This window comes from Lemur catta, chromosome 24 (assembly GCF_020740605.2).
Source record: "Lemur catta isolate mLemCat1 chromosome 24, mLemCat1.pri, whole genome shotgun sequence".
Taxonomy (NCBI): Eukaryota; Metazoa; Chordata; class Mammalia; order Primates; family Lemuridae; genus Lemur; species Lemur catta.
In genome coordinates, this window is record NC_059151.1 from 8472131 (window position 1) to 8499380 (window position 27250).

A 27250-nucleotide genomic window follows, 5' to 3' on the forward strand; every position below is an offset into this window, starting at 1 on the left:
CAGACTCAATATATTTTAGTGTTTCAGGACTAAAAGGACTCAAATGTTAATCCTACCTCCTAGCATATCAACGTACCCAGGTCACTTAGTCAAATCATTGGGAACATGACTTTTTAAAATCTCGTGGTGGATTTCTCACAACTTTTTTGTATTAATGTATTTTCAATGATAGGCTATTTCTTTTGTTATTGTTATATCCATATTTTTATCTCTGACGATATGTAGTTGGGTTCTTCGTGTAATGCTCTATTGTGTCTTGGGTTTAATAAAAGTATTTGTGATCTTAAGCTGTATTTTCACCCCCTTTTTAATATTTATAACCCTCCTTACTCTTAAAAATATATACAGTTGAGCACAAATGAGATCATCTTATGTGCTTACAATTTTTATCAATAAATTAGAATTTATTACTTAGGATGTATTCTCATTATTCTCTTCACAGGGCCGATGCCAGTGAATATTGTGATCCACGATCAGTAAGGAGCAAATGAAGCCACAGTTGTTGGAGTAATATCTTGACGAACCGAAGTGACCTTTTTTTTAATGCAAGTCACACAGGGATAGAAATGCCTTTGTTTTTATAACTGTTTGGGGCCCCATAGACTTACAGCTTTATGCCTGTAGATATTTATATTTAAACATTACTATTGTTCCTAGCACTTAGTGTTATTGTATGGTAGAGAGAGAGAGGTATGAGGAGATTTGGTTTCCATTTGTGTTACCTTATGTGCAACCCTTAAGTAGTCTATAAAACTAAGGAATTGACTCTTCTAACTTTTTTCCCTAAAATGTTTTTTTTTCTAATTATACATAATGCAATTTCTGCTCGGATTCCCCCACCCAGCCACTTCCCTCTTTGTCTGTAAGCAAGAAGACATTTAAATTGGGTACAGGATGAGACGGGACTGTGTTCTCCTTCATTGCAAAAAGATGACCTAAAGGTTATGATGGTGCTAAATATTTCCTTATGAAACTTGCTATGTGGTTGCATTTTATATTTGAACTATGATTTGTATAAACACATGGGACTGATTATCTTACTTTGGATTTTCATAATGTCGCATAGTTGGCTTTATCACTTTTACTAAATTCTGTTTTCATTAAAGCTTGTCCATTTAATAATGTGGGCTGGGCGTGGCGGCTCACACCTGTAATCCTACCTAGCACTTTGGGAGGCTGAGGCAGGAAGATCACTTGAGGCCAGAGTTTGAGACCAGCCTGAGCAACATAGTGAGACCTAGTCTCTACAAAAAATAGAAAAATTAGCCACGCATGGTGTCACTTGCCTGTAGTCCCAGCTACTCTAGAGGCTGAGGCAGGAGAATCGCCTGAGCCCTGGAGTCTGAGGTTGCTGTGAGCTGTGATGCTGTCACCGCACTCTACCCAGGGCTACAGAGTGAGGCCCTGTCTCAAAACAAACAAACAAACAAACAAAAAAGAATTCAATAATGAGGAGGAAAATGGCCATGCATAAGAGGGAAGAAAAGTTATTACCTTCATTATTTACAGTATTATTTGAATTTTTGTTAAAGGTAATTTTTTCTTTATACTGCCTTGATTACGTGGTGGAGGGCATTGTAATGAGATTCACTTACATCCTATTATTTGTTAACAATCACTAATGTCAAGAAAATTCGATGCAAAGAATCAAGGTACTTGGGAAATGTGTTTTCTTTTTATGTGTAATCCTTACTAATTTATAAAGTATTTAACATTTTTCTCTAATGTTATAGAACATTGTTGGGAGGAAAGAAACATCTTATGTAAGATCATACCTATCCTTCCTTCCTTCCTTTCTTCCTTCTTTCCTTCTTCCTTCCCTTCCTTTCTTTCCTTTCTTCCTTCCTTTCTTTCTTCCTTTTTTCCTTTCTTTTCTTCCTTCCTTCCTTCCTTTCTTTCTTTCCTTTCTTTCCTCTCCCACACCCTCTCATTTGGCTTCTCCAGTCTGTATTCTCTTTCCTCTGCACTGCCTTTCAAGTGTAAGACCATCTATTTCATTAGTGTGTCTCCATATATGATTTGACATACTAAGAGTGACAGTACAATGTTATTAACATAAATTAAAATTTGATGTTCCAATATTATATTTTAAAATGGACTTCTGGGGGATAGTCTAATTGTTATTTGGAAGATTCTGTTTAAATGACTCGTTTATAGAGGCAGTTCTTGTTTTCCACAATAGCATGCAATTGTAAAAATGATGGAAGTCGAAATTGTTGAAAACAATAGTCACTGGGGGAAATTGTGATTATCTGTGACCTTTGAGAAATCCTGTCAGCACATTAAAAACATTCTTATTGTTGGTTATGAATGTAGAAGCAAATGAAAGAAATAGTAAAATTAATACACTAGTCCCCCCCCCTTATCTTCAGTTTCACTTTTCCACAGTTTCAGTTAGCTGTGGTCATCCGTGGTCCAAACATATTAAATGGAAAATTCCAGAAATAAGCAATTCATTAGTTTTATTCATTCTGCATAGCGTGATGAAATCTCGTGCCTTCCCACTCCATCCCATCCTGCCCAGGACGTGAATCATCCCTTTGTCCGGCGTGTCCGCACGCTGTCTGTGCTGTCCACCCATGGGTCACTTAGTGGGCGTCTCGCATATCAGACTGACAGACGTGGCATGTGTAGGCTTCCACACGATGCATGACTCCAGGCATCCGCTAGGGGTCTTGGGACATATCCCCCATGGATAAGGATTGTACTTTTAAAAAATTATCAATAGAACTTTGGTATTGTCTTGTCTAACTTACAAGTGGGCATCTTTTTTATACTCTGGCAAATTTGCATAACTTCTAGGTTTGGATCAGCATCCAACATTTTAATCTCTGTTCTTTTTTTTTTTTTTTTTTAAATCAGCTTTATTTTTTAGAGCAGTTTTAGGTTCACAGCAAAATGGAGCAGGAAGAACGAAGTTCCCGTATATCCCCTGTCCACACATGCGTAGCCTCCCCTACCATCAACATCCCGCAGCAGATGGGTAAATTTGTTAGACTTGGAGAACCTCCATTGCCACATCATTGTCCCCCAAAGTCCATAATTTACCTTAGGGTTCATTCTTGCTGCGGTACATTCTGTGGGTTTTAACAAATGTATAATGACATGTGTCCACCATTGTGATATCATTCAGAACAGTTTCACGGCCCAAACTTCTGTGCACCACTTGTTTCACCCTTTCTTTCCCCAATCCTGGCAACCACTGATCTTTTTACTGTCTCTGTAGTTTTGTCTTTCTCAGAATATCACGCTGTTGGAATCAAACGGTAGATAGCCTTTTCAGATTGGTCTCTTTCACTTGGTAATGTGCATGGAAGCTATTGGCAGTTGTAAATAAAGCTGCTGTAGATATTCATATGCAGGTTTTTGTGTGGATATGTTTTCAGGTCATGGGTTAAATACCAAGGAGTGCAACTGCTGAATCTTAGGGTAAGAATATGTTTAGTTTTGTAAGAAACTGCCAACTGTCTTCCAAGGTGGCGATAACCATTTGTGTTCTCATAAGCAGTGAATAGGAGTTCCTGTTGGTCCACATGCTCACCAGCGTTTGCTGGTGTCTGTGTTTTGGATTTTCATCATTCTAATTGGTGTCTAGTGGCATCTCATTTTAATTTGCAATTCCCTAATGGCATTATATTGGCCACCTCTTCATCTGCTTCTTGCTACCTGTATATCTTCTTTGGTGAGGTGTCTGTTGAAGTCTACTGCCCATTTTTTTAATCAGGTTGTTGTTGAATTTTGAGAGTTCTTTGTGTATTTTGGATAATATCACTCCAGCATTATTGCTTTTTGTTCTTTTGCTGCACTTTCATCTGTGTTGATGAGTCCCCTCTTTTGATTATTCCCTTTTGTGAAATGTCAAACAGATGTATCACGTGGAAACAAGCAGACGGTACAACGACACACTTTGCTGTCTATGCGTGAATCGCAGATGTGCAGTGACCAGTCATGGGCAGTCCGAAAGAAGTGACAAGATTGGTCATTGGTCGTGACGTGCATCTGTTATTTATGTAGTGATTTGTGGACTGACAAACCAGCAGCAAAGTTTGTATTTCATGCAATTACAGTTAATAGACTCTGGTAGCAGAAGTCCAAACCATTTTTTTTTTTTTTTTTTTGGAAACTGGTGCTAACTAAACCATTGTGAATAAAATTCATGCATGTTGGAACCGCTGTAAAGCAAGGTATTATAAACTATTTTTCCTCGATTACAAATGATGTGAAGCTATTCTGGAAAAAATAAGATAATGGAATGAAATGTGAGTTTGTCTGTTTCCTTTTTTGAGCAGAATATGGCTAACGTGAAAGTCTTGGTGGAGCTGGAGAGTGGGGTGTGGGTTATGTAGCAGACTGTAGCTATCTTCCCAGAGAGACTCTGGGAAGAATGACCCAGCTTGAAGGCGGTGTGTACCCGCTAGAGTTTGGTTTGGGGCCTCCGTCGTATCCAGTCAGCGATGGCAGGAATGGCTCGCACTTTCTTCTGTAAAGTCACCAGCCTGGGATGGATGTCCAGCAAGTCAGGTTTAAAGACCAGAAGTGTGGTACTGCAAATATCCCAGTAGAAATCTGCCCAAGTTACCTAGAAAAGGTATCACTTTATCAGCATTCCAAAATTAAACTTCATTTCTTAATCTAAAAGATAGTTTCTTTTAAACTCAAAACAATCGTGTTATTATAAGAGCAAAATGTGTGTATAATAGAGATTTAGATAATTACAGATAACATCATACTTCCAACACCCAGAGGTTTCTACTATTAACAGTTTAGTGTATACGGTATTTTTCCATGCAGATGGATAGATGGATTTTTACTAACATGAAATCTTTAAGATAGGCCAACAGGTTAGAGGATGACAGTCTGGTCGTTACCCTTGTACGGTGGGTGTTTTTTCCTTTGTGACTAGGAACTAATCCGTATTATGTTACTTTGGTTCCATATGAATATCACAGAGTGATAGTTTAATGTGAACTATTCTTAGTTTTCTTTTCACAGGGAATTTAAAAAAGCCGATTGCTAGTGTTTCATGAACTTGCTTACTAAATATCTGCCAGCCAAGAGGGGGATTGGTTGGAAGATTCAGAGCAGCCAACAAATGTTTATTGAGCACCTAGTGTGTGCCACGCCCAGGTCTAGGTGCTGGGGATCGACTGGACAGCAAGATGCGACACAAGCCCCTTCCCTGTTGCAGCTTTTATTTTCAAAGGAGAAAGACACTCAAATATGCAAACTGACAGGGGTGATGAAAAGTGACGAGATGGACTGTCAGGTGGTCAGGGAAGACCTTCAACAGGTAACATGAATCCAAGGCTTGAAGGATAAAGAAGGGTCCAGAAATGCAGCGCTCTGGGCATTAAGCATCCCGGGCCCCGGAACCGCAAGTGTGAAGGCTCTCGGGCGGAGTCAGGTTTGTGTTTGGGGAACACACACCCGGCGTGTCCGCAGCACTACCAGGAAGGGAGAGCGTGCCCAGAGATGGGGTCAGAGGATGTTTACAAAGGAATTTTAATAGAAAATGGAGGAAAAAAAAAAAAATGTCAAGTCTTTAAAAATGATTCAATCAACAGGAGTATCACAGAGTGCTGCAAAAAGAGCTACCTGAGCCTTATCTCCTAGGATGCCATCTCCTGGAAGGTAGGGACCTCACCTTGATTTGGGGGCAAAGCTACTCAGGTGGCAGTGTGTGCTACTCTCTTGGAAAGCCTGTGGGCCGGGTGCGGTGGCTCACGCCTGTGATCCCAGCACTCTGGGAGGCCGAGGTGGGAGGATCACTCAAGGTCAGGAGTTCAAGACTAGCTGAGCAAGAGCGAGACCCCATCTCTACTAAAAATGGAAAGAAATTAGCCGGACAGCTAAAAATATATATAGAAAAATTAGCCAGGCATGGTGGCGCATGCCTGTAGTCCCAGCTACATGGGAGGCTGAGGCAGGAGGATCGCTTGAGCCCAGGAGTTTGAGGTTGCTGTGAGCTAGGCTGATGCCATGGCACTCACTCTAGCCCGGGTGACAGAGTGGGACTCTGTCTCAAAAAAAAAAAGAAAGCTTGTGGTGCTCGGTTGTCTCAGTTTTTGTGGTTATCGATGGTCAGTGCATAAGGCACTAATTCTTCCAGGGCTGGAAAGTGCTGATAGTTTATTTCAGTCTTTCTTTCTTGTTTCTTGACTGGAATACTTTTACGAAGAGAAACTTTCTCCAACTGACTGAGGTACAAAGTGCTTTTTTCTTTGTCCTAAGATAAAGTGCGTCATGAGTGTATACTGTGATCTCTAGGACAAGTTCAAGGATAAGGTATTTACTTAACCTTCCTGATCTGACATCTGTCTCCTTTCTCCCACTCTGAAGATCTCAGTTCTCAATGGCATCAACATAGTTTATTTCTACACCCACGATATAGGTATAATAATACCAGGAAAACAGTGCCAGCAGTGCCTAATACCCCTACAATATGATTACTGAAAATAGAGTATTAGTTTTATTTTTTTGTTCTGAGAGAATGCGTCTTGAGATGTTTAATCAAATTACTGTGTTTTACAAATGATGAAGGATATTTCTTGAAATAGTTCTTCACTAACAGAGGACATGTGCATTCTCTGTGTGCTCTATGCATCTCTTTGGCACAGTTAGGTTCATTTGGTTCATTTTGCTTTTGATTTTAAAATTTTTGGCCAGGTGCAGTGGCTCACACCTGTAATCCCAGCACCCTGGGAGGCTGAGGCGGGAGGGTCGTTTGAGCTCAGGAGTTCGAGACCAGCCTGAGCAAGAGTGAGACCCCGTCTCTACTGAAAAACAGAAAGAAATTAGCTGGACAACTAAAAATATATAGAAAAAATGAGCGGAGCATGCTAGCACATGCCTGTAGTCCCAGCTATTCAGGAGGCTGAGGCTGGAGGATCACTTGAGCCCAGAAGTCTGAGGTTGCTGTGAGCTAGGCTGATGCCACGGCACTCTAGCCTGGGCAACAGAGCGAGACTCTGTCTCAAAAAATAAAATTATAAAATAAAATAAGTTTTTGGCTTATCCTTTTATATTTGCTCATCTGTTTTAAGATATAAAACATACTCACAGAATTGCCAATAAGCCACTCTTTTTTCCCTAAATATGTGTCCAAATCTTGTAGAAGATGAGGAGCATCAAGTGTGAGCAGCTCATTGAACATCTGATCCTAGAAGAGGGAGAAAATATCACTTTAAGAATAAAGAGAAGAAAAATAATATGGTTTGCAGAGGAAGTAGATTTCTCCATTTTTACTTTCCCACTTGATTTCAGAAATGAAGAGAAGTGGCTACATTTTTTCCCAAATGTATGATACTATAGAGATTCAGGTCTGATTCTCTATAGATCTTAGTCATATCTTTATTACTCATCAATTAAAAAATAATTTTTTCACCAGTTCTTAAAGTGTCTTTGGTATCATGACTAAATATTTTATAGGTAAAACATTCTTATGATTTTTATTTTAATTTTTTATTAATGAAAAATGTATTCATTATGTTTTTAGATTTCTAAAATTCCCCTTTTCCTTAACCTAGCTCCCTTAAAGTTAAATAATATAACTGAAGGTAAAGAAATTCATTTTATTTTATAAGGCAGGTTGGCAGTTAGTCGTTTTATCATTGCATTTAACAGATAGTATCATAATGAATCATTATGATCTTGGGGCTTTATATATTTCCCTCTTTGGCTTCCCACTGTGCCTTAGTATATTTGTCAACCTTGAATATCATCTATAAAATGTGTCATCCAGTTTACCCCCCTTTGATATATTATGTAACTAATATTATAAACCAAATATTAATATCCTTAGGAAACTATATATAAAACAATATGTAAAACATCCATTTTTAAAAATTATTTTCGGACTATTACTTAAAGCTCTGAAGACCAAAGAATTATTCATGTCCTCTTTCTTGATAAGTTTTCTTTATATATAAAAATTTTGGCTGGTCTGAGTCTTGGTTATGAAATATTAGCCAAACTCAAAAATGTAAACTATACATCATTTATTAATATGTATAAATGGCATATAATGAAATCCAACCTTTATTAAGGTAAGTGAGATAGTGGATAACTACCTCACCGATTTGCTGATTTACTTCCTTTTATGATTATATGACTTGGCTAGATGATTTAGATTACCACAACATAATGCCTTCTATTTGCAGAGTACAGTTTGCAAAAGCATCATTACATACAGGTTGAGTATCCCTAATCCAAAATAGAAAATGCTTCAAAATAAGAAACTTTTTGAGCTCTGACATGACACTCAATGGAAAATGTCCATTGGAACATTTCGGATTTTGGATTTCTGGATTTGGAATGTTCAACCAGTAAGTATGATGCAAATATTCCAAAATTTGAAAAAAAAAAAAACCAAAAAACTAACATCCAAAACACTTCTGGTCCCAAACATTTTGGATGAGGGATATTCAACCTGTACTTACGTATGTTTGCCAGATCTGTAAACTGAAGCTTAGAAAGTTTGTCATTGTTTTGACTTTATGCTCTTTATATAAGGTACTCTATGGTTAATATGTCCATAGTTTGAAATAAAACGTAAGTGTGAACACTGCTGCTGCTTACACGGATTTTGTGAGCTGAATGAAGGGCAGTGGGCCAGAACCACCTGGCACTTTCCACAGCTCAGCTCAGCACATCAAAGTACTGTAAGGGCCAACTTGGCTTTCCTGGAAGAGCTGGAAACATGAGGCAGTTGAATAGCACTGGGTGTGGCTTCTGGCCGGCTTTTCCAAAACTCCTGTGTGCGTGCCTGGGAAACTCTGTTCTTCTAATGTGCATTTCCACAGCTTCAGGTACACCAGTGTTGTGTACGTGCAGTGCCAGATAAAACTATCATAATATCCCGTGTTACTGACTTATCCTTTAGCCCAGCTTCTCTTTACACGTTTGGTGAATTATTTCAGTATAATGAAGGGTAAATTAACAAACAGCATAATCGTTATTGTTTAAGGTTCATTTTAGAGAACACCAAAATCATATAAAGAAGAGGAAATTTGGTTATACAGCATTGTTTTCCAGATGCATATTGTTAAAAATATGTTTCCTGGGCTGGGCACAGTGGCTCACGCCTGTAATCCTAACACTTTAGGAGGTCAAGGCAGGAGGATCACTTGAGACAGGGAGTTCGAGACCAGCCTGAGCAACGTAATGAGACCCTGTCTCTACAAAAAAATACAAAAATTAGCTGGGTGTGGTGGTGCACGCCTGCAGTCCCAGCTACTTGGGAGGCCAAGGCAGGAGGATCCCCCGAGCCCAGGAGTTTGAGGCTGCAGTGAGCTATGATGATGCCATTGCACTCTACTCTGGGCAACAAGAGCGAGACCCTATCTCAAGAAAAAGAAGAAAAAGAAAAAAATGTTTCCTGATTATACTTGGTCAACTCAGAAATTTCCTGCCTCCCCTTTCACAGAGTTAATAGAGCAGGAGATTTTTTTGCCCTAAGAAATCATTGCTATAGTCTCGTATTTTTTGTAGAGACAGGGTTTCTCCGTGTTGCCCAGGCTGGTTTCAAACTCCTGGCCTCAAGCAATCTTCCCACCTCAGCCTCCCAAAGCCCTGGGATTACAGGCATGAGCCACTGCTCCCGGCTGCCTTTAAATTTTTTTACTGGAAATGGAATTGTTAGCAACAAATACTGAAACATCTATAATTATTGTCTGTATTTGATGGGTTTTAAAGCACATATAACAAGAATATTTTCGCTGTCTATCTTAACTACATCAATATTCTGCCTTTGAAAATTTTTCACCTGACCACAAGGTGGCAGCAACGCAACCCACCACGGAGAGACTAAGAGCTGAAATGTGCAGTGTTTGTTGCATAGGCAGGTCTTGCTTGTTATTAATAATTAGATAGTCTGTAGCTATCAGCAATGTTTCTGCAACGCATTCTCCCTTCATATGACTTATTCATGAACTTGGATTGTTATGTCTTATGAAATTGTTTTTTGAAGTAGGTGGTATGTAAGAGCATCGTTATTCAAATACAAAGGGAGAATGTTAGTCATCATAAATATTCCAAGAATATTTTCCTCCGGGAGGTAGCCTCTATTATAGAGTTTCAGCCTCTGAAAAGCAGAAAATAGAGAAGTAGCAAAGGGCGAGCTAGTAAGTTGATAGACTGCCTTAAAGGGTAGTCTCACTCCTGAGAAAACACAGAGAAAAAAGCAATTTTGCACAAACATACGATAGGTAGGGAGATGATATTATGCCCATTAAATAAATATAAAGTAACGTTTTAAAAAGAAAAATACCATAAGAAAGAGTTCTGATAAATTTAAAAAGATAACATCAGAAATTTAGAACTCAATAGAAGGATGGATGAATAAAGTTGGGGAATTGTTACTGAAAGTAATGCAAAAAAGCAAAGAGATAGGAAATAGAAAAAAGATCTGACATCTGAATTCTAGGAATTCTATTAATAGAATAATGAAACATAGAAAATAATGGGGGAGGAAATCATCAGCGAAATAAATAAAGGAAGTTTCCTTTAATTAAAGGACAAGAGTCCCAGATTGAATGGGCCCAACAAGAGGACGGCACAGTGGATGAAAACAAGATCATACCAAAACTCATTATTGTACAATTTTAGAACTCTAAGGACAAGTGTTCTACCATGTTTTCAGAGTGGAAAAGTATAGGTCACATACAATAATTAGATTGGATTCAAACTTCTCCACAGCTAAAAGCCCATAGATAATGTCGTCCAAATACTAATGAAAACTTACTTTCAACATAGAATTCTACCCCCAGCCATGCTATGAAACAAGTATGAGGATGAAATAAAAACATTTGTAGACAAATAGGGCCCCAAACTTTTATTTCCCATGATTGGTAAGCTATTGGAGGATTGTTCCACAAAAAAAAAGAGGACAGAAAACAGGAGAATGAACCCAGGAAAGATGAAAAGAAACAACCAGGATGACAATATCCCAGGATGACAAGTGTGCACCAAGTGTCTAGGGCAACCAAACCAGAAGGAAGTGGTGTGGCTCACAAGGTAGACATATCCATACCATCTGTCATCATCATACCTGCTGTCACCAAACCTTAATCCTAACTTTTGGACTGCTAGAGGATGTGCCCCAAGTAAACAGTGGAGTATGTGAAGAAAGAGGACAGCATCCAGGAAACAGGACTGCAACTCCACAGAACAGCATCATTGGAATGACGATGAAGGGAATTGCCATGGTGACAGCTGTGCAGAAAATGTAGAAAGTACCACAAAGGAGAATGGAGGTCTCCAAGCCAGAGAGCTCCAAGAATATATTGGAAACAATGAATGATCTGGTGTCATTAACTTTGTGGAAAATCATATTGGCAAGCTATTGGATCGTGTGGGAAGATTTGGCAATACAAGTAAAAAGAAAAAGAAAAAACAGTTATCAGCTTTGAAGAGGAAGAGTGAAAAAGGAAATATTACTAAAGTGTGCTACAATGCACAGTCTGTATAATATTTGCATAAGCATAATAATGCAATAACTGAATATGGACTTAACCAAACATTTTAATACCACTATATTGGGAGCTTGGCGAAGGGAAGCAGAGAGGATGACTGTGTAAGAAATAAATTTTTATTACAGGTTGAGCATCCCTTATGCAAAATGCTTGGGCCCAGAAGTTTTTGCATTTTGAATTTTTTCAGATCTTGGGATATTTGCACATATGTAGTGAGATATTTGGGGGATAGGAACTAAGTCAAAACACAAAGCTCATTTATGTTTCCCATATACCTTATACGCATGGCCTGAAGGTAATTTTATGCAATATTTTAAATAATTTTTTGCAAGAAACAGATTTTTTGTTAAGTATGTATATGTGAAATTTTTCACTTGTGGAATCATGTTCATGCTCAAAAAGTTTTGCACTTTATTTTGTAGGATTTTGGATTTTGGACTTTTGGATTTGAATGTTCAACTTATATTATCATAAGGAGTCCATAGAAACTGTTCAAAAATGGGTCAAAGAAAGCCATATTTACATATCCTATAGAAATATATATAGAAATATGGAGAGGTGTAAATCCTCAAAGAACAGTTAAATGGATTAAAAAGAGGGTTATATATGGGGAGGGGTTAATGTGAAGGAGTAGAGCAGGGAATTGTACTTTGTTTTAAACTTTTTAAAATAATTTGATATTTTAAAACTCTGTGTACATATTGCTTTGATAAAAAGGGCCTTTTAAAGCACCTAAAACAATGTCTGGCAAATGGTATATGATTAATACCAGTAATGGCAAATTGATCACATTACCTTTACATCTTGCCTTTTCTCTGCCCAAGGAAAACGTGACATGAAATCGTCCAGTGTGTCCACAATGGCATCAACTTGACATTGTTCCATTTCTGTTTTTCCAGCCAAATCTATGGAACAGAGAGAGGCCCACCAATACGTTCCATTTAATTTACTATATAAAATCTTCGGTGTTTAACAGATAGGATATTCGTATGGTTGAAATGTCAAGCAATATAAAACAATATCCGGTCAAGACTGGCTTCCATCTCTTCCCCACCCATCTCATTTTGTTCCCCACCTACCTCTCTTATTAGTAACCACTTTTATTAGTTTCTTATGGGTTCTTCCATTATTTCTTTATGAAAATACAAGCAAATAAGAATATATATCCCACTAGATCTGCCCTCTCCCCACGTGTACCCTATAGACCTTTCTTTGCAAGTATCTAAAGGGCCTCGTCCTTGCTCTTTTTTTCAGCTACATGGGATTCTTTGAGATAGATGTGCCACAATTTATTTAACTAGCCTCAAATGATTAGGTCTGTTTCTATTCTTTTGCTAATACAAGCAATACAACAATAAATAACCTGTAATTTATAAATGTATGATTTATTTAAATTTATAATTTATTTAATAAATTTATAATTTATTTCATCAAAAGAATTATTTTTGTTTTTGCAGACAATTTTTTTTATCAGGAGCAATTGTTTTCTGCCTAGAGACTAAAAGTTTAAAATAATACAGGGTTTTTTTTTTTCTTCTCTGTCATTTTTTAATCATTATTTTTGCTAATAAATCATTGGTCTTCCTAAATATTTTCTCACTGATGTCAATTTCAAATGCTTCAGTATATATATTCTAAATTGGATTGCTTTTGTACAACTGTTTACATTTACTAAAAATCAAGGAACTGTGTATTGATAATGGGCGAATTGTGTGCAAATTATATACCTCCATAAAGCTGTTAAAAGTGAAAGGAAATGCTTGAATGATTGAGAGTTCCTCTGCAAACTGTATTTTTTGTGTATGATGTTCAAAAGTTGGTTCTTCCTTCTGACTTTGAAAAGTCTTCACAATTCTATCACAGGTTCTCCTCACTCACTTTCATCCCTCTTTTGACTTCCGCCTCAAGGCTCCAGCTGCCGATTTATGCAGATGGCTCCTCAGTCAACAATGTTTAGTCCTAAACTGCAGCCTCACCTTTTCAGCGTCACTGTGGATATCTCTCTGGGTGTTCTTTTGGCTCCTGAACTTCCTTCAACAAATCCCCAAATGCCATCATCACACCCTCCCTCAAACCAGCTCTTCCTTTTTCATTCAACAAGTAATTACTGGCCTCCAACTGCGAGTCAGCCCCCAACTGGGGCTGCAGCATTGAATGAAAGATAAATTCCTTGCCTGCATGGTCCTGTGGTTGACTGGAGAGGGCAGACATTGGAAAGAGTATTGCAAGTTGAGAAGTTTTTTTTAAAAAGAAGAGAAGGAGGAGGGGGGGGAGGGGGAGGGGGAGAGGGAGGGAAGTAGTACATGGTGCTATGAAAATGGCAAATCATGTCCAAGCTATGGTCTGCCTGCCCCTTTCCCTCCTGGTCAAATGGACTGCCTTCCTCCTGGCAACAGCTGTCTTCTGGTCTCTAAGAAGATCCTACATGCACAAATTTTCTCCTATTTTTCTCAATCCCTCTTCTTTTCCTTTGCAATCTGTCCTTTTTCAATGGCCTCTTAATATGCCTCCCTGCAGTCCTGCCAATCAAGTACAAAGCAGGGCCATAATAATCTAGACTCGTAGCTTAGTTATGCTGCTTTTCTAGGTAAAAACCTGTAATTGCTTAAGGAATAAAGTCCATACTCTGGATCTTTCTAGCCAGATCCAATCTATTTTTGTAGGCATTTCTCTTTCTAATTCTTTTCCATCCTGAAAATTTGAAGTTCATTTCTTTTTCTCATGCCATTTTCTTTCTACCTGGAATGTTCTAGCCCAGTGATTCTCAAACTGAGATCCACGGACCACCTGCATCAGCATCATCTGGGAAGTTGTTAGGAATGTTAATTTTGGGGCCCCACCCAAGGTCTACTGAATCAAAATCTCTGCAGTCAAAGTCGACCAGAGTGTGTTTTAATTGAGTCCCTGGGTGACCCTGAGTTGAAAAACACTGCCTGGGTCCAAGTCTTCCTCTTGAAATTCTAGGTATCCTTTCAGGCTCAACTCAAATGTCATTTTCACCTCAAAGCCTAATTTCCATAGTGATAAATCATCTCCGTTGACTTCCAAACTTCTAAACTTCCAAAAAACTTCATTCGTTGAAACATGTTAGTGTAACACAAATTTTTGTATTTTTAACATGTTACTTTGTTCCAAAAATGGAGGTCTAGTAATTATGGTGCATTTTATTTGTGAGCTAATCATGTGTCTATGGCTTAAATAACAGTGGTGGGGGGGGTGGGGGTTGGGGGCGATAGGGTTGGGAGAATGGTGATCCTACAGATTGATTAGAAAGAAAAGAGCTTTAAAAGAAGCCAAAAGTAGCTTTTGACTCAAAAAGAATGTGAAAGGAGTAAGAGGGGAGAAAGAAGACAATGGGGCATAGGATGGGAAAAAAGGCATTGGGCAAAGACAAGAAATTTTTCTATTGTTTCTCTCTATTGTTTTTATTGTCATGGGTGCAGGTGCTAACAAAACAATCCAGAAGCCAACTACCTGCACAAAGATGCCTCAGATGTCACTCAATCGAGACAAAAAAAACTCCCTTTCTATTTTTTTTCAGCATAATTTGAATGAAGGACATCTTTGAGCACATGATTTTGGTAGTCTAAGGAATCTCAACCTCCATATGCCATATGTATTTCCTGCTAATTTTCTCTGATAACTTATAATACACATACTAACAAAAATTTGGGTTGAGACACACCTGTCCAATTTTTCAGTAAAATTCCAAAAAAGGTCTTGAGGGGCAAAGAGGTTTGGGGCAGAAGGAGCAGGAGGCAATATGAAATAAGATTGTCTAATTGTCCATAGGGTCATGGAAAGTGAAATTGATACAGATAACACATTGATACTTTTCTAGTATTTAATTCCATTCTTATTTGTGCTATAGTGGTCAATAATTAGGTTATTTAATGAGTATTGAATATATATCATGTATTTTTTTTCAGTTATCAAAAATCTTAAACACAATAAACATGTTACCCGTGTTTCTGGTCAAGTATCTTGCTATTGCGAGGCTCTGGTGAAGGATAAGTCCATCCACTTCCAAAATGGGGATTTTGCCAAATGGAAGAGCTTAAAAGAAAATGAGCAAAGAATCAACTTCATAACAAAACCAGAAGTTATAATACTTCCAGTTTTATGGATAGTTATAGAAGCAAAGCATGATTTTAAAGTCATGGAATTCTTAAATATTTATTCTTAAAGGGACACTTGACAATCTCTAGTGGAATCTTTATATTTTCTAAGATAAAAAAAAAAAAGTTGTTAGAAAACCTGCTGTAAAGTTAGAAACAGAACTGGATCTAAAACCCAGGTTTACGGTGATAATATATCTACACTGTAGATCACCTCATATACTAACCATTTAACTTTTTAAAAAACTTTTCTTTTAAAGCTTTGTTAATTTTTGTGGCCTCCGTCACAGATCATAGTAATTATTATTAAAAACCATAGCCTGAGGATTATGAAGAGATTGATTTACATATTGAGCTATGGTAAGGAATTTAGTCGTAGTCTTTTTTAAATTGACACATAATTATTGCACATATTTTTGGGATACATGTGATATTTTAACACATTCCTACAATGTAGAATGATCAATCATGGAAAGCTAACATTTATTGTTTTTTTGTATAGGGAACATTCCAAATCTTCTCTTCTAGCTATTTTGCAACATACAATAAATTATTGTTAACTGTAGTCCCCCTACTATGCTACCAAACGCTACAACTGATTCCTCCTATTTAATTGCATGTTTATACTCATTGACTAACCTCTCTTCATCTCCCCATCCACCCTTAGCAGCTTCCGGTAACCATCATTCTACTCTCTACTTCCATGAGATCAACTTTTTTAGCTCTTGCATATGCATGAGAACATGTGATATTTTTCCTTCTGTGCCTGGCTTCCTTCACTTAACATAATGTCCTTCAGTTCCGTCCATGTTGCTGCAAATGACATAATTGCATTCTTTTTATGGCTGAATAGTATTCCATTGTGTATACGTACCACATTTTCCTTATCCATTCATCCACGGATAAACACTTAGGTTAATTCCATATCTTGGCGATTGTGAATAGTGCTGAAATAAACATGGTGGTGCAGGTATCTCTTTAGTATACTGATTTCTTTTCCTTTGGATAAATGCCCAGTAGTGGGATTGCTGGATTGTATGATAGTTCTATTTTAGTTTCTTGAGAAACCTCCATAATGTTTTCCATAATGGCTGTCTAACTTACATTCTGATCAACAGTGTACAAGAGTACCTTTCTCTCCACATCCTCAACCAGCATTTTCTGTTCTTTCTTCTCAGAATTTCATTTGGAAATTGGACCTGCTAAGCCAGTGGACCCTCAATTTTCCTTATCTTTCTCATTTTATTTTCCATTCTTTGTTCTATTGTATTTTTCTGGGGGATTTCCTTATTTTTTTATCATCTTATTGATTTGCTTATATCACATTTTTAATTTTCAAGAAAAATTTGTCTCTAAACATTCCTTTTTATAGCAGCCTGTTCTTGTTTCATTAGAAGAGCTAATATATTCTCTTAGTTCTCTGAGGATTTTGTAACATTTTGAAGGTTTTTTTTTTTTTTGCTAAATCATCTTGGTTTCCTCAGAACTGCTCTTTTTCCTGCTGCTTTGTTTAGGTCTATTTCATATTAGAGACTGCTCTCAAATATCTATTGACTTTTGGCTTGCTATTCCTGTTTTAAAGGGCAAAGAACTAAAAGCTAACTGGAAGCTCAGTGCGCATGGGAGGAGTTTGCCAACAGACTGGCCCATTTCATTGAGAAACTTCCGTCGTTCAGTATCTGTTCGACATTTCTCTTGGGCTGGTCAGCTTCCCGAGACGGAATGTCTCCAATTTTTGCCTGAGGGATATTAACCTGGTTGTAGCATTCTGATTGTAGAGCAGGGGAAAAGGCATAGGGGTCTCACCGTTTAGTTTCTAGACTTCCATTTAATCTGATCTTTATTATAGCATTGTGTCCTCAGACATGCCTGTTGTTCTAGAATCCTCTGGTCCATCCTCTGCTGTGAGTAACCTCCACACTTCCTCCAGGGAAGTGAAGGGATCCGGTGCTCATACTACTTCTTCACATTCTTCTAGTCAGTCCTCTGTTAGCTCAGCTTTTTGAGTTCTCTGCTGCTACTAATTCCTGAGCCTTTTTCAGGATCTATGGCATGATTCAGCTTGCCTTCTCCTTCTCCAGGCTTATTTGAGCTTACGGGCCTACTAAGTCACCTGACCATTCTTTGGCCTGCTTTCTATTAATAGCTTCCAGAATTTTGTGCTATCATATTCATACTCAAGCTTTATTTCTTTGTCTTTATGGGCTCTTACCTTGTTTAAAAAGTGCTTTGATGTTATGAAAGAAGAGAAAAAAGTTTTAGGAAAGAGAAAATGTAAACACGTGCTCAATTTTCCTTTCTCCCAGAAGAACTTATTAATAAAATATCCAATGATGGAATGCATTGAGTGGAGATGTAGTTCTAGGATCTAGCAGAAGGGACGTCATAAAGAATTTCCAACATTAGAAAGCGTTGCTAAACTGGATGGCAGATGAGACCAAGTAACCTCTGTAATGGAAACTGCTTCCACTTAGTACCTATTCTTTCCCTTTTGCTCAAGGTAACAAAACCCTGGATTTTTAGCTGGACAAATGGTTATCCACAATAAAGTCAACATTTCCCAGCTTCCTTTGCAGTAGTATGTGACCATGTGACTTAAGTTCTTGCCAAGTGACATACGCAACCTCCTGCTCATGCTGTTAAAAGGAAGGTGTATGCTGTCTCCATCCTTCGCACTTCCCATGAGCTAGAGAGTGGAAGGGGAGTGAACTATCTTACAGTGTCAAAGTAAGACAGCTACATAGCAGATCAACAAGGAAGAAGGAGCCAAAGCTTTGACAACTTCACGAAGCAAAATCATCATACCAACTTGGGTTCTTATGCAAATGAAATTTCTGTCCACTTGAAGACAATTGTATGTTGGGTGTCTATTAAAGCATTTGAAACTATATCCGAACCATCACGAACTTGAAGATCCCTTTCCACTCTAAGAATCTATGAAAATATTAAGATGCAGAAACTCCACTTTCGATAACATAATCAAAAGTCAAGGCAGACTAGGGCATGAGACACTCAAAGAACTTACATTTAAAAGGTAAAAGGCAAAGTTTGTTATATGTAATATCCCTGCCTGAGCCTCGCTATTCATCTTGGCCTAATAAATTAGTGGACAAAATTAATGTTCACCTATTCTATGTTCACCCTCTTAAAATCCCCTGTACAAATTCTGATATCAGAAGAAACATGTGGATATTAATGGTCAAATTTCATGACAATAGGAAATCAGATATTCTATCCCATCAGAGAAGAGGTCTCTGCTAAGAAAAGGAGTGATTATAGGGGCCATGACTTATAAGAAGCTCATGCTTCCAAAAGGCATATGGCGATTTATTGTTAATATACCGATTATCATAGTAGTATTGCTATTGGCATTGTCTAGTGCATTTAACTTGGGCTTGGTGCTAAATTGACCTGGGTTTGAAAGTTAACTCTCCTTGCTAGGGTTGTGAGACTGGAAAAATTACCTAAACTCTGTGCACTTCAGCAGTCCCAACTATAAAGTTGAGACGATAATACATCTTATAAAGCTTTGCACTGGTTTATCTTTATATTCTCTTTCTGTAAGGTTTGTGTTTTCACCTCTAACAGGAAAATTTCTGGGTCACAGAGCATTTATTTAGTCTACCTGAACTGCTGCTTCTCAATTTAAAACCACGTGACATTCAAAACCATTTATTTTTTTCATTTCCCTGAAGAAAAACAAAAGGTTCTGAAAGTGTATTTTCCCTACATTTTCATGCTATTATTGGTGCTACTTACTTGATTTGATTTCAGGCCAATCAGCTTGTTCTATTCTGTGGTCTTCATACGCTATGTCCAAATAAGCAAATATGTACCGAATAATTTCTGCTCTCCCCCTCATATTGAAATAAGTGAGTTTGTAGTTTGGCATGGTGCGATTCTGGAAAGAGAAAAAGGGAGGGATTACTTTAACAGCCCTCTAGAGACGTCTCAATATCTTCGTTTGGGGCTTTTTTGGAAAACTCTGTTCTATCTCTTGAGGTAACTGGAGATAATAGAGGATATTTTAAAACCAAAATTATAAATCGCTATCTAGTAACATATGGGAAAGCGATGTAAATAAGATCATGTCTCTCTCTCTCTCACTCTCTGTCCCCGATTCATTAGTTGGAACATTCCAGTGAAATAACCAAATGATTAAGAGGGTATTACACACAAACCTTCAGAGGATGGAGTGAAAAAAACTTTCCATTTTAAGATGTTTTGCCCTGTTTTTAGTCACTTTACTGTGTGGTGTTTGAGATTATGTCTGATTTGTTTGCTCTGGTGACACGGCTCAGAGTGAGGACAGCTGTGGAAGAACTGCCAGGGCAAGGCACGTGCAAGAGGACTGGAAACGCCATGTCCTTGTCAACCTGTCACCCCCTCTCTCTCCTCACCTGTGGCCTTTCCTTCTAGGCATCAAAGGCTGGGGAAGTCCCACACCTGTAATCCTAGCACTCTGGGAGGCCGAGGCAGGAGGATCGTTTGAGGTCAGGAGTTCGAGACCAGCCTGAGCAAGAGCGAGACCTAAAGACCTTTAGTCTCCACTAAAAATAGAAAAAATTAGCTGAGTGTGGTAGCACGTGCCTGTAGTCCCAGCTACTCGGGAGGCTGAGGCAGGAGAATCGCTTGAGCCCAGGAGTTTGAGGTTCCTGTGAGCTACGATGATGCCACGGCACTCTAGCCAGGGTGACAGAGCGAGACTCTGTCTCAAAAACAAAAAAAAGCCTTGGAGAAACCTTGATCTGAGTTCTCTCTTCCTGCATCCATGCTGCTTGCTGGGTCTTATGGGGTTGCTTGCACCCCATAAACACACCCCATCTTGGAACTTTTGCTGGGTTGGGACAATCGTCCTCTATTTCCTCTAGAGGAAGGAACTAACTTCTCTTACATTTCAGAAAGTTTGCTAATACCAGCTATATTAGCTATATTAGTTAGGTCATTATAATTTTGTGAGTTTTTGATGATTTATTTCATTTTGCTTTCATTATAAACAGTTCGTGATGTTAAGTGCTTATAGGAGAATGTGTTGTAATGTCATTATAACACAATGATCAGGCAACTGAGGAAGAAACGTTTTCATTTGAAATTCAGTTCTTCGACTTATCATAGCAAAACAGCAGGTGGGGAGTAATAAAAATATAAATAAAAAGGAAAAAAAAAGAAAAACAATTCTTCCACTTAGTTGCTGGGCTAGTTAATAAAATCTCCCTGAATTTCAAAGCCCACTTTGTATAAAATGGGGATACTAATGTGGATTTGGAGATCAATGAGGTAATGCATGTAAGGTACATAGTGCCATGCTAAAACTCAATAATTATTAGTATTGGCAATACTTAATAATTATTAATAACACTGGTAACAATAACTTTGAACTCATATTGTATAGTCAATAATAATAAATGCCGTGAATACCACACACTAAAGACAAATAATAATTATAGTAACTAAATGAATAAAAACACATGACAATTATTCATTTAAAGTGGTGAGTTTAAATCTTTCATTCTTTGTTAAGGCAGTCTTTCCAAGAATATTAATAGACTATTAGATAAAAAGAAAAGCTGAGCTCCAGCCTCAAAACCAAGTTCCATCAGAAATCACATCACACAAAAGGTCAAACATATCATCAATCATGAAATTCTAGGTTGCCAAGTTCTGGCCTCAAGTTCATGTATTCCTGGAGTCTACCCAGAGAGAGGATGACCAGGACGTAACTGTCTGATTGCCTATCCAGACCGTCCCAAGTTCAACCGATGACCGTGATGGCAATTCTCAGCATATCTATTTGTCTGGCCCTGGTTTCCATGTCCAGATGTTATGAGTGGAATGAAGCTGGCTGTCCTCGTTAGAAACAGACAGCCACCCCCAATCATTCTGCGTCCTGCCTCAGTCCAGTCCCCTCAAGGGACACGTGGCACACGCCACACATATATAAGAAATATGTGGGGAAATGTTCTCTCCGGAGAGAAGAATTGACTACGCTAATAAAAATTCCACAAGTTACAGCCCCACATTTCTCTGGGGGAGAAATATACACAGAATGGAGTTCAAATTTGGAGGCTAAATGAAGTGCCCATCAGAACTATGGAACTGTTTTCCAAGTTACTTAGAAGTGGCCAGCTTAGACATAAGTGGTGGGAAAGAGAAGAAAGCATGAAAATCGTAAATAGAAAATGTAAGTTAAGTTCCTTCTGGAAAAAAGAAAACATTTTATGTAGTTCTAATTAAGGGATCATTCTTACCTAGGAAATAGAAAACATAATTGTTATAATTTCTTGATATATTGGTTTAAAATCTCAAAAGAAAAAAAGCCTACAGAGTGGAGAATGTCATTTTTAGCTGCAGTTTGTGTTTGAAAAGCATTTTATATAAATTTTGTATTGATTTTTTATCGTCATAGTCAATATTTCCATAGCACAAAATAATTACATATATTTTCCTTATAAACATATGTGTATAGATGCATATATATCCATTATGACCAGCATTCAAAATTAAACACGTAACTTTTTCTCATCTCAACACTACATGAGTATCAGTGCCCACCTCCTGAATTGTGTATGAAAACAAAGGGGTTGTTTTTGTTTTGTTTTTGAGACAGAGTCTCACTCTTTTGCCCTGGGTAGAGTGCAATGGCGTCAGCCTAGCTCACAGGAACCTCAAACTCCTAGGCTCAAGCAATCCTCCGGCCTCAGCCTCCCGAGTAGCTGGGCCCACAGGCATACGCCACAACACCTGGCTAATATTTCTATTTTTAGTAGAGACAGGGTCTGGCTCTTGCTCAGGCTGGTCTCTAACTCCTGAGCTCAAGTAATCCTCCTGCCTTGGCCCCCCAGAGTTCTAGGACTATAGGCGTGAACCACCATGCCTGGCCAAAAGGGGTTGTTTTTTGTTGTTGTTAATTTACAAAATCATGCTATTTTATATTGTATTGCACTCAAATAAAGAAGACATTTAAAACTTCTCAGCACAGGTTGCTGGCTATCTATTTTTCTCTGTAAAAATATCTTTAAATCTAAGATTTGACAGAGGTCCATGAACATCTGATAAATACTTATCTTTTCTTCCAGAACATCCTATTAACAGTTATGACTCATTAAAGAAACTGTGCTTGTACATGACATTCCTGTAGTTATTTACATAATTATATTTTCTGTTTATCCCAGGAATGCAAGATGTTACAACATCAAAACATCCATCTGTATAATAAACTCCATTAATAGATAAAAATGAGAAAAACTATAAATCACACTGTCATCTCAATAGATAGTAAATAAATGCTTAAGAAAGCATTTTATAAAGTTATCACTCATTTGTGGTCAAAACTCTTAGCAAAAAAGAAAAACCTCTTAACAAACTAGGAATAGAAGAAAACTTCTTTCACTGGATAAAAAGTCTCTACTAAAAACTTAGAGCGGACATCCTACATAATGGTGAACCGATAGAAGCATATTCTTTAATGCCAGGAATAATAAGAATGACGCTATTTTTTCTACAATTCAGCACAATCCTGGACAGTCTAGCCGATGCAACAAAATAAGACAATAATAAATGACAGATACAAGGAGAAGAAAGGAAGTGAAAAAACTGTTCATTTGCAATGAAAATGATTGTCTATATTTAAAACACAAAAGAGCCTGCAGATAAACCTGACCCTATGTCGAAAGTGGATATGCTAAGGTCAGCAATACCCAAGACAAACTAAGAGAACAGAAGGGAAGGACTTGACCTACCAGACAGCAAGACTTAGATAAAAAGCCTCGTGATGAAGGTACTGTAACTTTTGTTCAGGACTAGACAGATAGTACAAAGAGTCTCCCGAAACAGAACCTGTTGTGTGACAGACACGACACACAGTGGGGACAGAATGGGGCTGGACTGTGGCTCTGAGACAATAGAGGAAAAATACACAAAATTAGACCCGGACTTCACATCACACCCAGAAAGAGCGTCTGGGTTATTTGGCTATGATTTGACTATCCCAGCGGGAGGATTCCAGGATCAGTCTGGTCTCTTATTTCCTGTTGGCTTCCCTTTTTGAACGCTTCCCCTGTCATCAACCCTTCACAGATTGGGAGTGCAAGGTGAGAACTGTGGTAAGGGCCTCCCTAAAAATAATGATAATAGTGAGCCACTGTCCCTCTGCTTCTCTATAACTGCCACTCTGGAGCAACATAGCTGCTGATCATAAAGATTCTTAGCCTTCACCATAGATAACATCACCTTTTTGAAACCTAGAGGTAGTTTCTGAAATATCTTCCAGGTCCCGCATTCCTGGGGAACGGCTGACCCACCCAGACCAGGGGCCCATACCCAGGGACTGACTCAGCTGGTCTTGTGACCCCCCCACAGGAATCTGGTGAGCAAAGAAGACAATTTCTACACCCCTATGGTTCCACCCTGAACCCAGACAATGAGCAGACTCAATTGCCTACACCAAACTGTCTTTTTTTTTTTTTTTTGAGACAGAGTCTCGCTCTGTTGCCCGGGCTAGAGTGAGTGCCATGGCGTCAGCCTAGCTCACAGCAACCTCAGACTCCTGGGCTCAAGCGATCCTCCTGCCTCAGCCTCCCGAGTAGCTGGGACTACAGGCATGTGCCACCATGCCTGGCTAATTTTTTTCTATGTATATTTTTAGCTGTCCATAATTTCTTTCTATTTTTAGTAGAGACGGGGTCTCGCTCTTGCTCAGGCTGGTCTCGAACTCCTGAGCTCAAGCAATCCTCCCGCCTTGGCCTCCCAGAGTGCTAGGATTACAGGCGTGAGCCATGGTGCCTGGCCAAGTGACAACAGTTCTGTGTTAAGAATCTCATGTAGGGAAAACTGCATGTACTTTCTGAAATGATACAGAAACATAAAGTGAAAAAGTTGATTATACTTGAAGATCTCCTTTACACCTATAATTAATCCCTAGCCTTCCACTTCAAAGAAAGTTACCTAAGGTTCTTGAGGAGGCAGATAGATAAAAAGCTCATTCACAATCTCAAAGAATACGTGAACAAATGGATGATTGATAAATACCCTGGATAGAAACTTCCACATATGCTAAACTTGTTAGGAAATAAAATATTTTACAGGGAAGCTAATAGTGATTTTGAAAAGTCCGATCTTGAATATTTCCTTTCTTTTTCCTAGGTTTGTAACTCTTTTTACTGTATATAATGCTGATATATTTTAGCTGATTTACAACAAAAAATACAGGAGCATTCAATCTCAGAGGCAATTTTAATGTGGTCATTGATAAAATTACAAACTTTCATAACAAAACCAATTAATTTTGACTAAGTTGATATACTACTCTGTATATTGCTGTAAGTGAACAGTAAAAAACAGTCTCAAAAATTCTAGTCTCTGTCAAAGAAAGGTGACAAAAATCCAAACTCAACTCTCTGGCAAAGCAGGCTAATAGTAATTTACTATGCTAAACGTATTAATAAAGATTTCAGCAGAACTCTTTTTAGTTAAAAAACGGGATAGAACTTTTGGAGTAATTTTGATAAATAGAAAACTTACAAATAAGGAATTAAGTACTAACCGTTCTACAATTCAATCCAAAATGTTGGCCAACTCAAGCTCTTACTCTTAAATAAAAGACATCAGGAATTCAAACATACTTGGGAATTTCAGACATAGTTTTTTACATGCTTAGTATTGTGCAATAGTCTAGGAGTTTGAAAAACAAAAATTACATGTGAATTTGCTAGTAGCTCTTCGAGCTTTAGGCTCACTTTGCATTTAAGCTCTTAACTTGTCCAGTAAGAAGCCTGTACAAAATGTAGTGACATGGAGCATAATGTTTGCCCTCCTATTGTGTAGATAGAATCTGTTTTTTTGAAATGCAAAAACTGGATTCAGACAGCAATCATGTGAGATACTATTGTCCACATAGGAATTTCTTGAACATATTGCCATTAAATAAAAGCACTTTATTACTCCCTAACACTTGGTGGTAAAGAATGCTGATTTCCCACGTTTCATAGTGTCCCTAGACAATTCTAGGTCAGTTCTGGAAGAGTTGCCAGGTTGGAGTTAAACTGTAGGACCATAGAGAAATAGGAGAATTTTTGTTAACTGAGTAAGATACTGATTTCGACCACTGGAGGTTTAATTTTGAATTGGCAAGCTGGGATCTCTACTTTGCTATCAAATACCAATTAAATATCATTTCAAATGGTTGCCTCACATCAACGCCAAAGCAAGAGGAACAACTGAAATATCCTTTAGGAGCTGTGAGTTTAAATTCCTTGCCTGGGGTAAATCCCTACCGATCTCTAAAACCAAATGATGATAGGATGCAATGCTTGGAAAAACATGGAGACATTTCAGCAAAATGTGCCTTAAAATAATAGAAAATACTACAAATAACGCTGCTGAACTTTAAAAAAAAAGAATGAAAGAAGGAAAGCGAAGAACCATGAACTGCAATTCTTTACTGCATCACACATTGAAAAAAAAAATCGCTTGGGAAAATTCTAGAAGAAGCTACAAGCCCTGATGAAGACAGGATTTTTTTCCTCCAGTATGGACTCTAATTTTCTATGTTAAAATCCACTTGAAGGGATCTTTCAAAAATCTCCTGTGTCTATATTTTCCATAAAAATCACCATTTGGTTTCCACATGGTCATATACATGGAGAGGCTCTAAGTGAAACAAGGTCAGAGTGAGTACAGTGGTGAAAACAGGTCACAAGACTGTCACTCAGTCACAAACAGAATATGACAGTAATAAAAATAAAACCCTAGAGGAAAGAGCAAAGAACATCTCATTTCTCATCTATAATAGTATCACTTACTTGTGCTGTGTCTCGGTGGAGTCTCTAGTGGCTTCTAAGCATGGGTGTGTGGCTGCACTTGGGTTTATATGATGAGTAAGTGACGGTCACAAGCCAATGAGAGAAGAGGCAACCACTTCCACCTAAACCCCTTCCTTCATCTCTTAGATGAAACATGCATGCCACAGAGTTCAAGCTGCAAAGACGTTCTGGTTATTCCTGGCATTTTATAGGACATCTGTGTATCAATAACCCAACATACTTACATGCCGGGTGAAGTCCAAGTCATAGATGCTTATGTGATCCCATTGTTAGATACGTCCTTTTATTTTTAAGGTCTTACGCCACAGGGTCCCAGAGAATGAAAAAACTTGAGTGCAATTAAATCAGCTTTACAGACAAGCACGTGGCTCCCTTCCTTCCTTTAACAAGGTCTCCTCAGCAGAATCTGTCTCAGATGGTCTCATCCTTTACTTGCTGTATGTTTCTTCATCACAGTGGCTGACAATACAGTGTATTTTGTTTGTTTTTAGTCTCCCCCAGTAGAATGAAAGCGCCATACGGGCAGGCACTTCCTTGTTGAGTTTACTGTTTTCTCCCCAATACTAAGACAAGTGCCAGACACAACATAGGCACTCAGATATATTTGATGACTGAATGGCCCGAATTTATATTTCCCCACAATTCACATTTTTGTGAGAACTCTACATTGGCCTTGCTGCTGGTATATTTCATTTACACTCATTTCCCAGAGGAGCCGCCATATTGTTTAAAGTAAACCCAGTATGGAAGATTCCAATACATCTTGTTGATAATCCTTATCCAAATTAGTACCAAATGCCTATGTGCCTTAAAAATTCATTTTTTCGCTCCTTCGTGCAAG

General features: G+C 38.2%; 1 protein-coding gene across 2 annotated transcripts; it reads right to left on the reverse strand.

The window, feature by feature from the left end:
• Positions 1–4272: 4272 nt before the first annotated feature.
• Positions 4273–26489, reverse strand: HPGDS (hematopoietic prostaglandin D synthase). Of its 2 annotated transcripts, XM_045536718.1 has the most exons (6): positions 26389–26489; positions 19349–19490; positions 15435–15527; positions 12267–12376; positions 7061–7159; positions 4273–4579 (listed from the first exon to the last, which is right to left on the reverse strand). In XM_045536718.1, the coding sequence occupies exons 2-6, from the start codon at positions 19479–19481 to the stop codon at positions 4415–4417; spliced, it is 600 nt and encodes a 199-aa protein (XP_045392674.1). In that variant the 5' UTR covers positions 19482–19490; positions 26389–26489; the 3' UTR covers positions 4273–4414. The 2 variants fall into 2 exon arrangements, with proteins under 2 accessions (XP_045392674.1, XP_045392675.1); XM_045536719.1 differs by lacking the exon at positions 15435–15527.
• Between the last annotated feature and the right edge of the window lie 761 nt (positions 26490–27250).

Coding starts and splice junctions, on each gene's coding strand:
- HPGDS (XM_045536718.1), bottom strand. CDS start 19,481: ATGCCAAACTACAAACTCACTTATTTCAATATGAGGGGGAGAGCAGAA. Junction 7,160..12,266: donor AGAAAAGGCAAGATGTAAAG/GTAATGTGATCA, acceptor TCCCTCTTCTAG/GATCAGATGTTCAATGAGCT. Junction 4,580..7,060: donor AGTGGCTTATTGGCAATTCT/GTGAGTATGTTT, acceptor TACCTTTTCTAG/GTAACTTGGGCAGATTTCTA.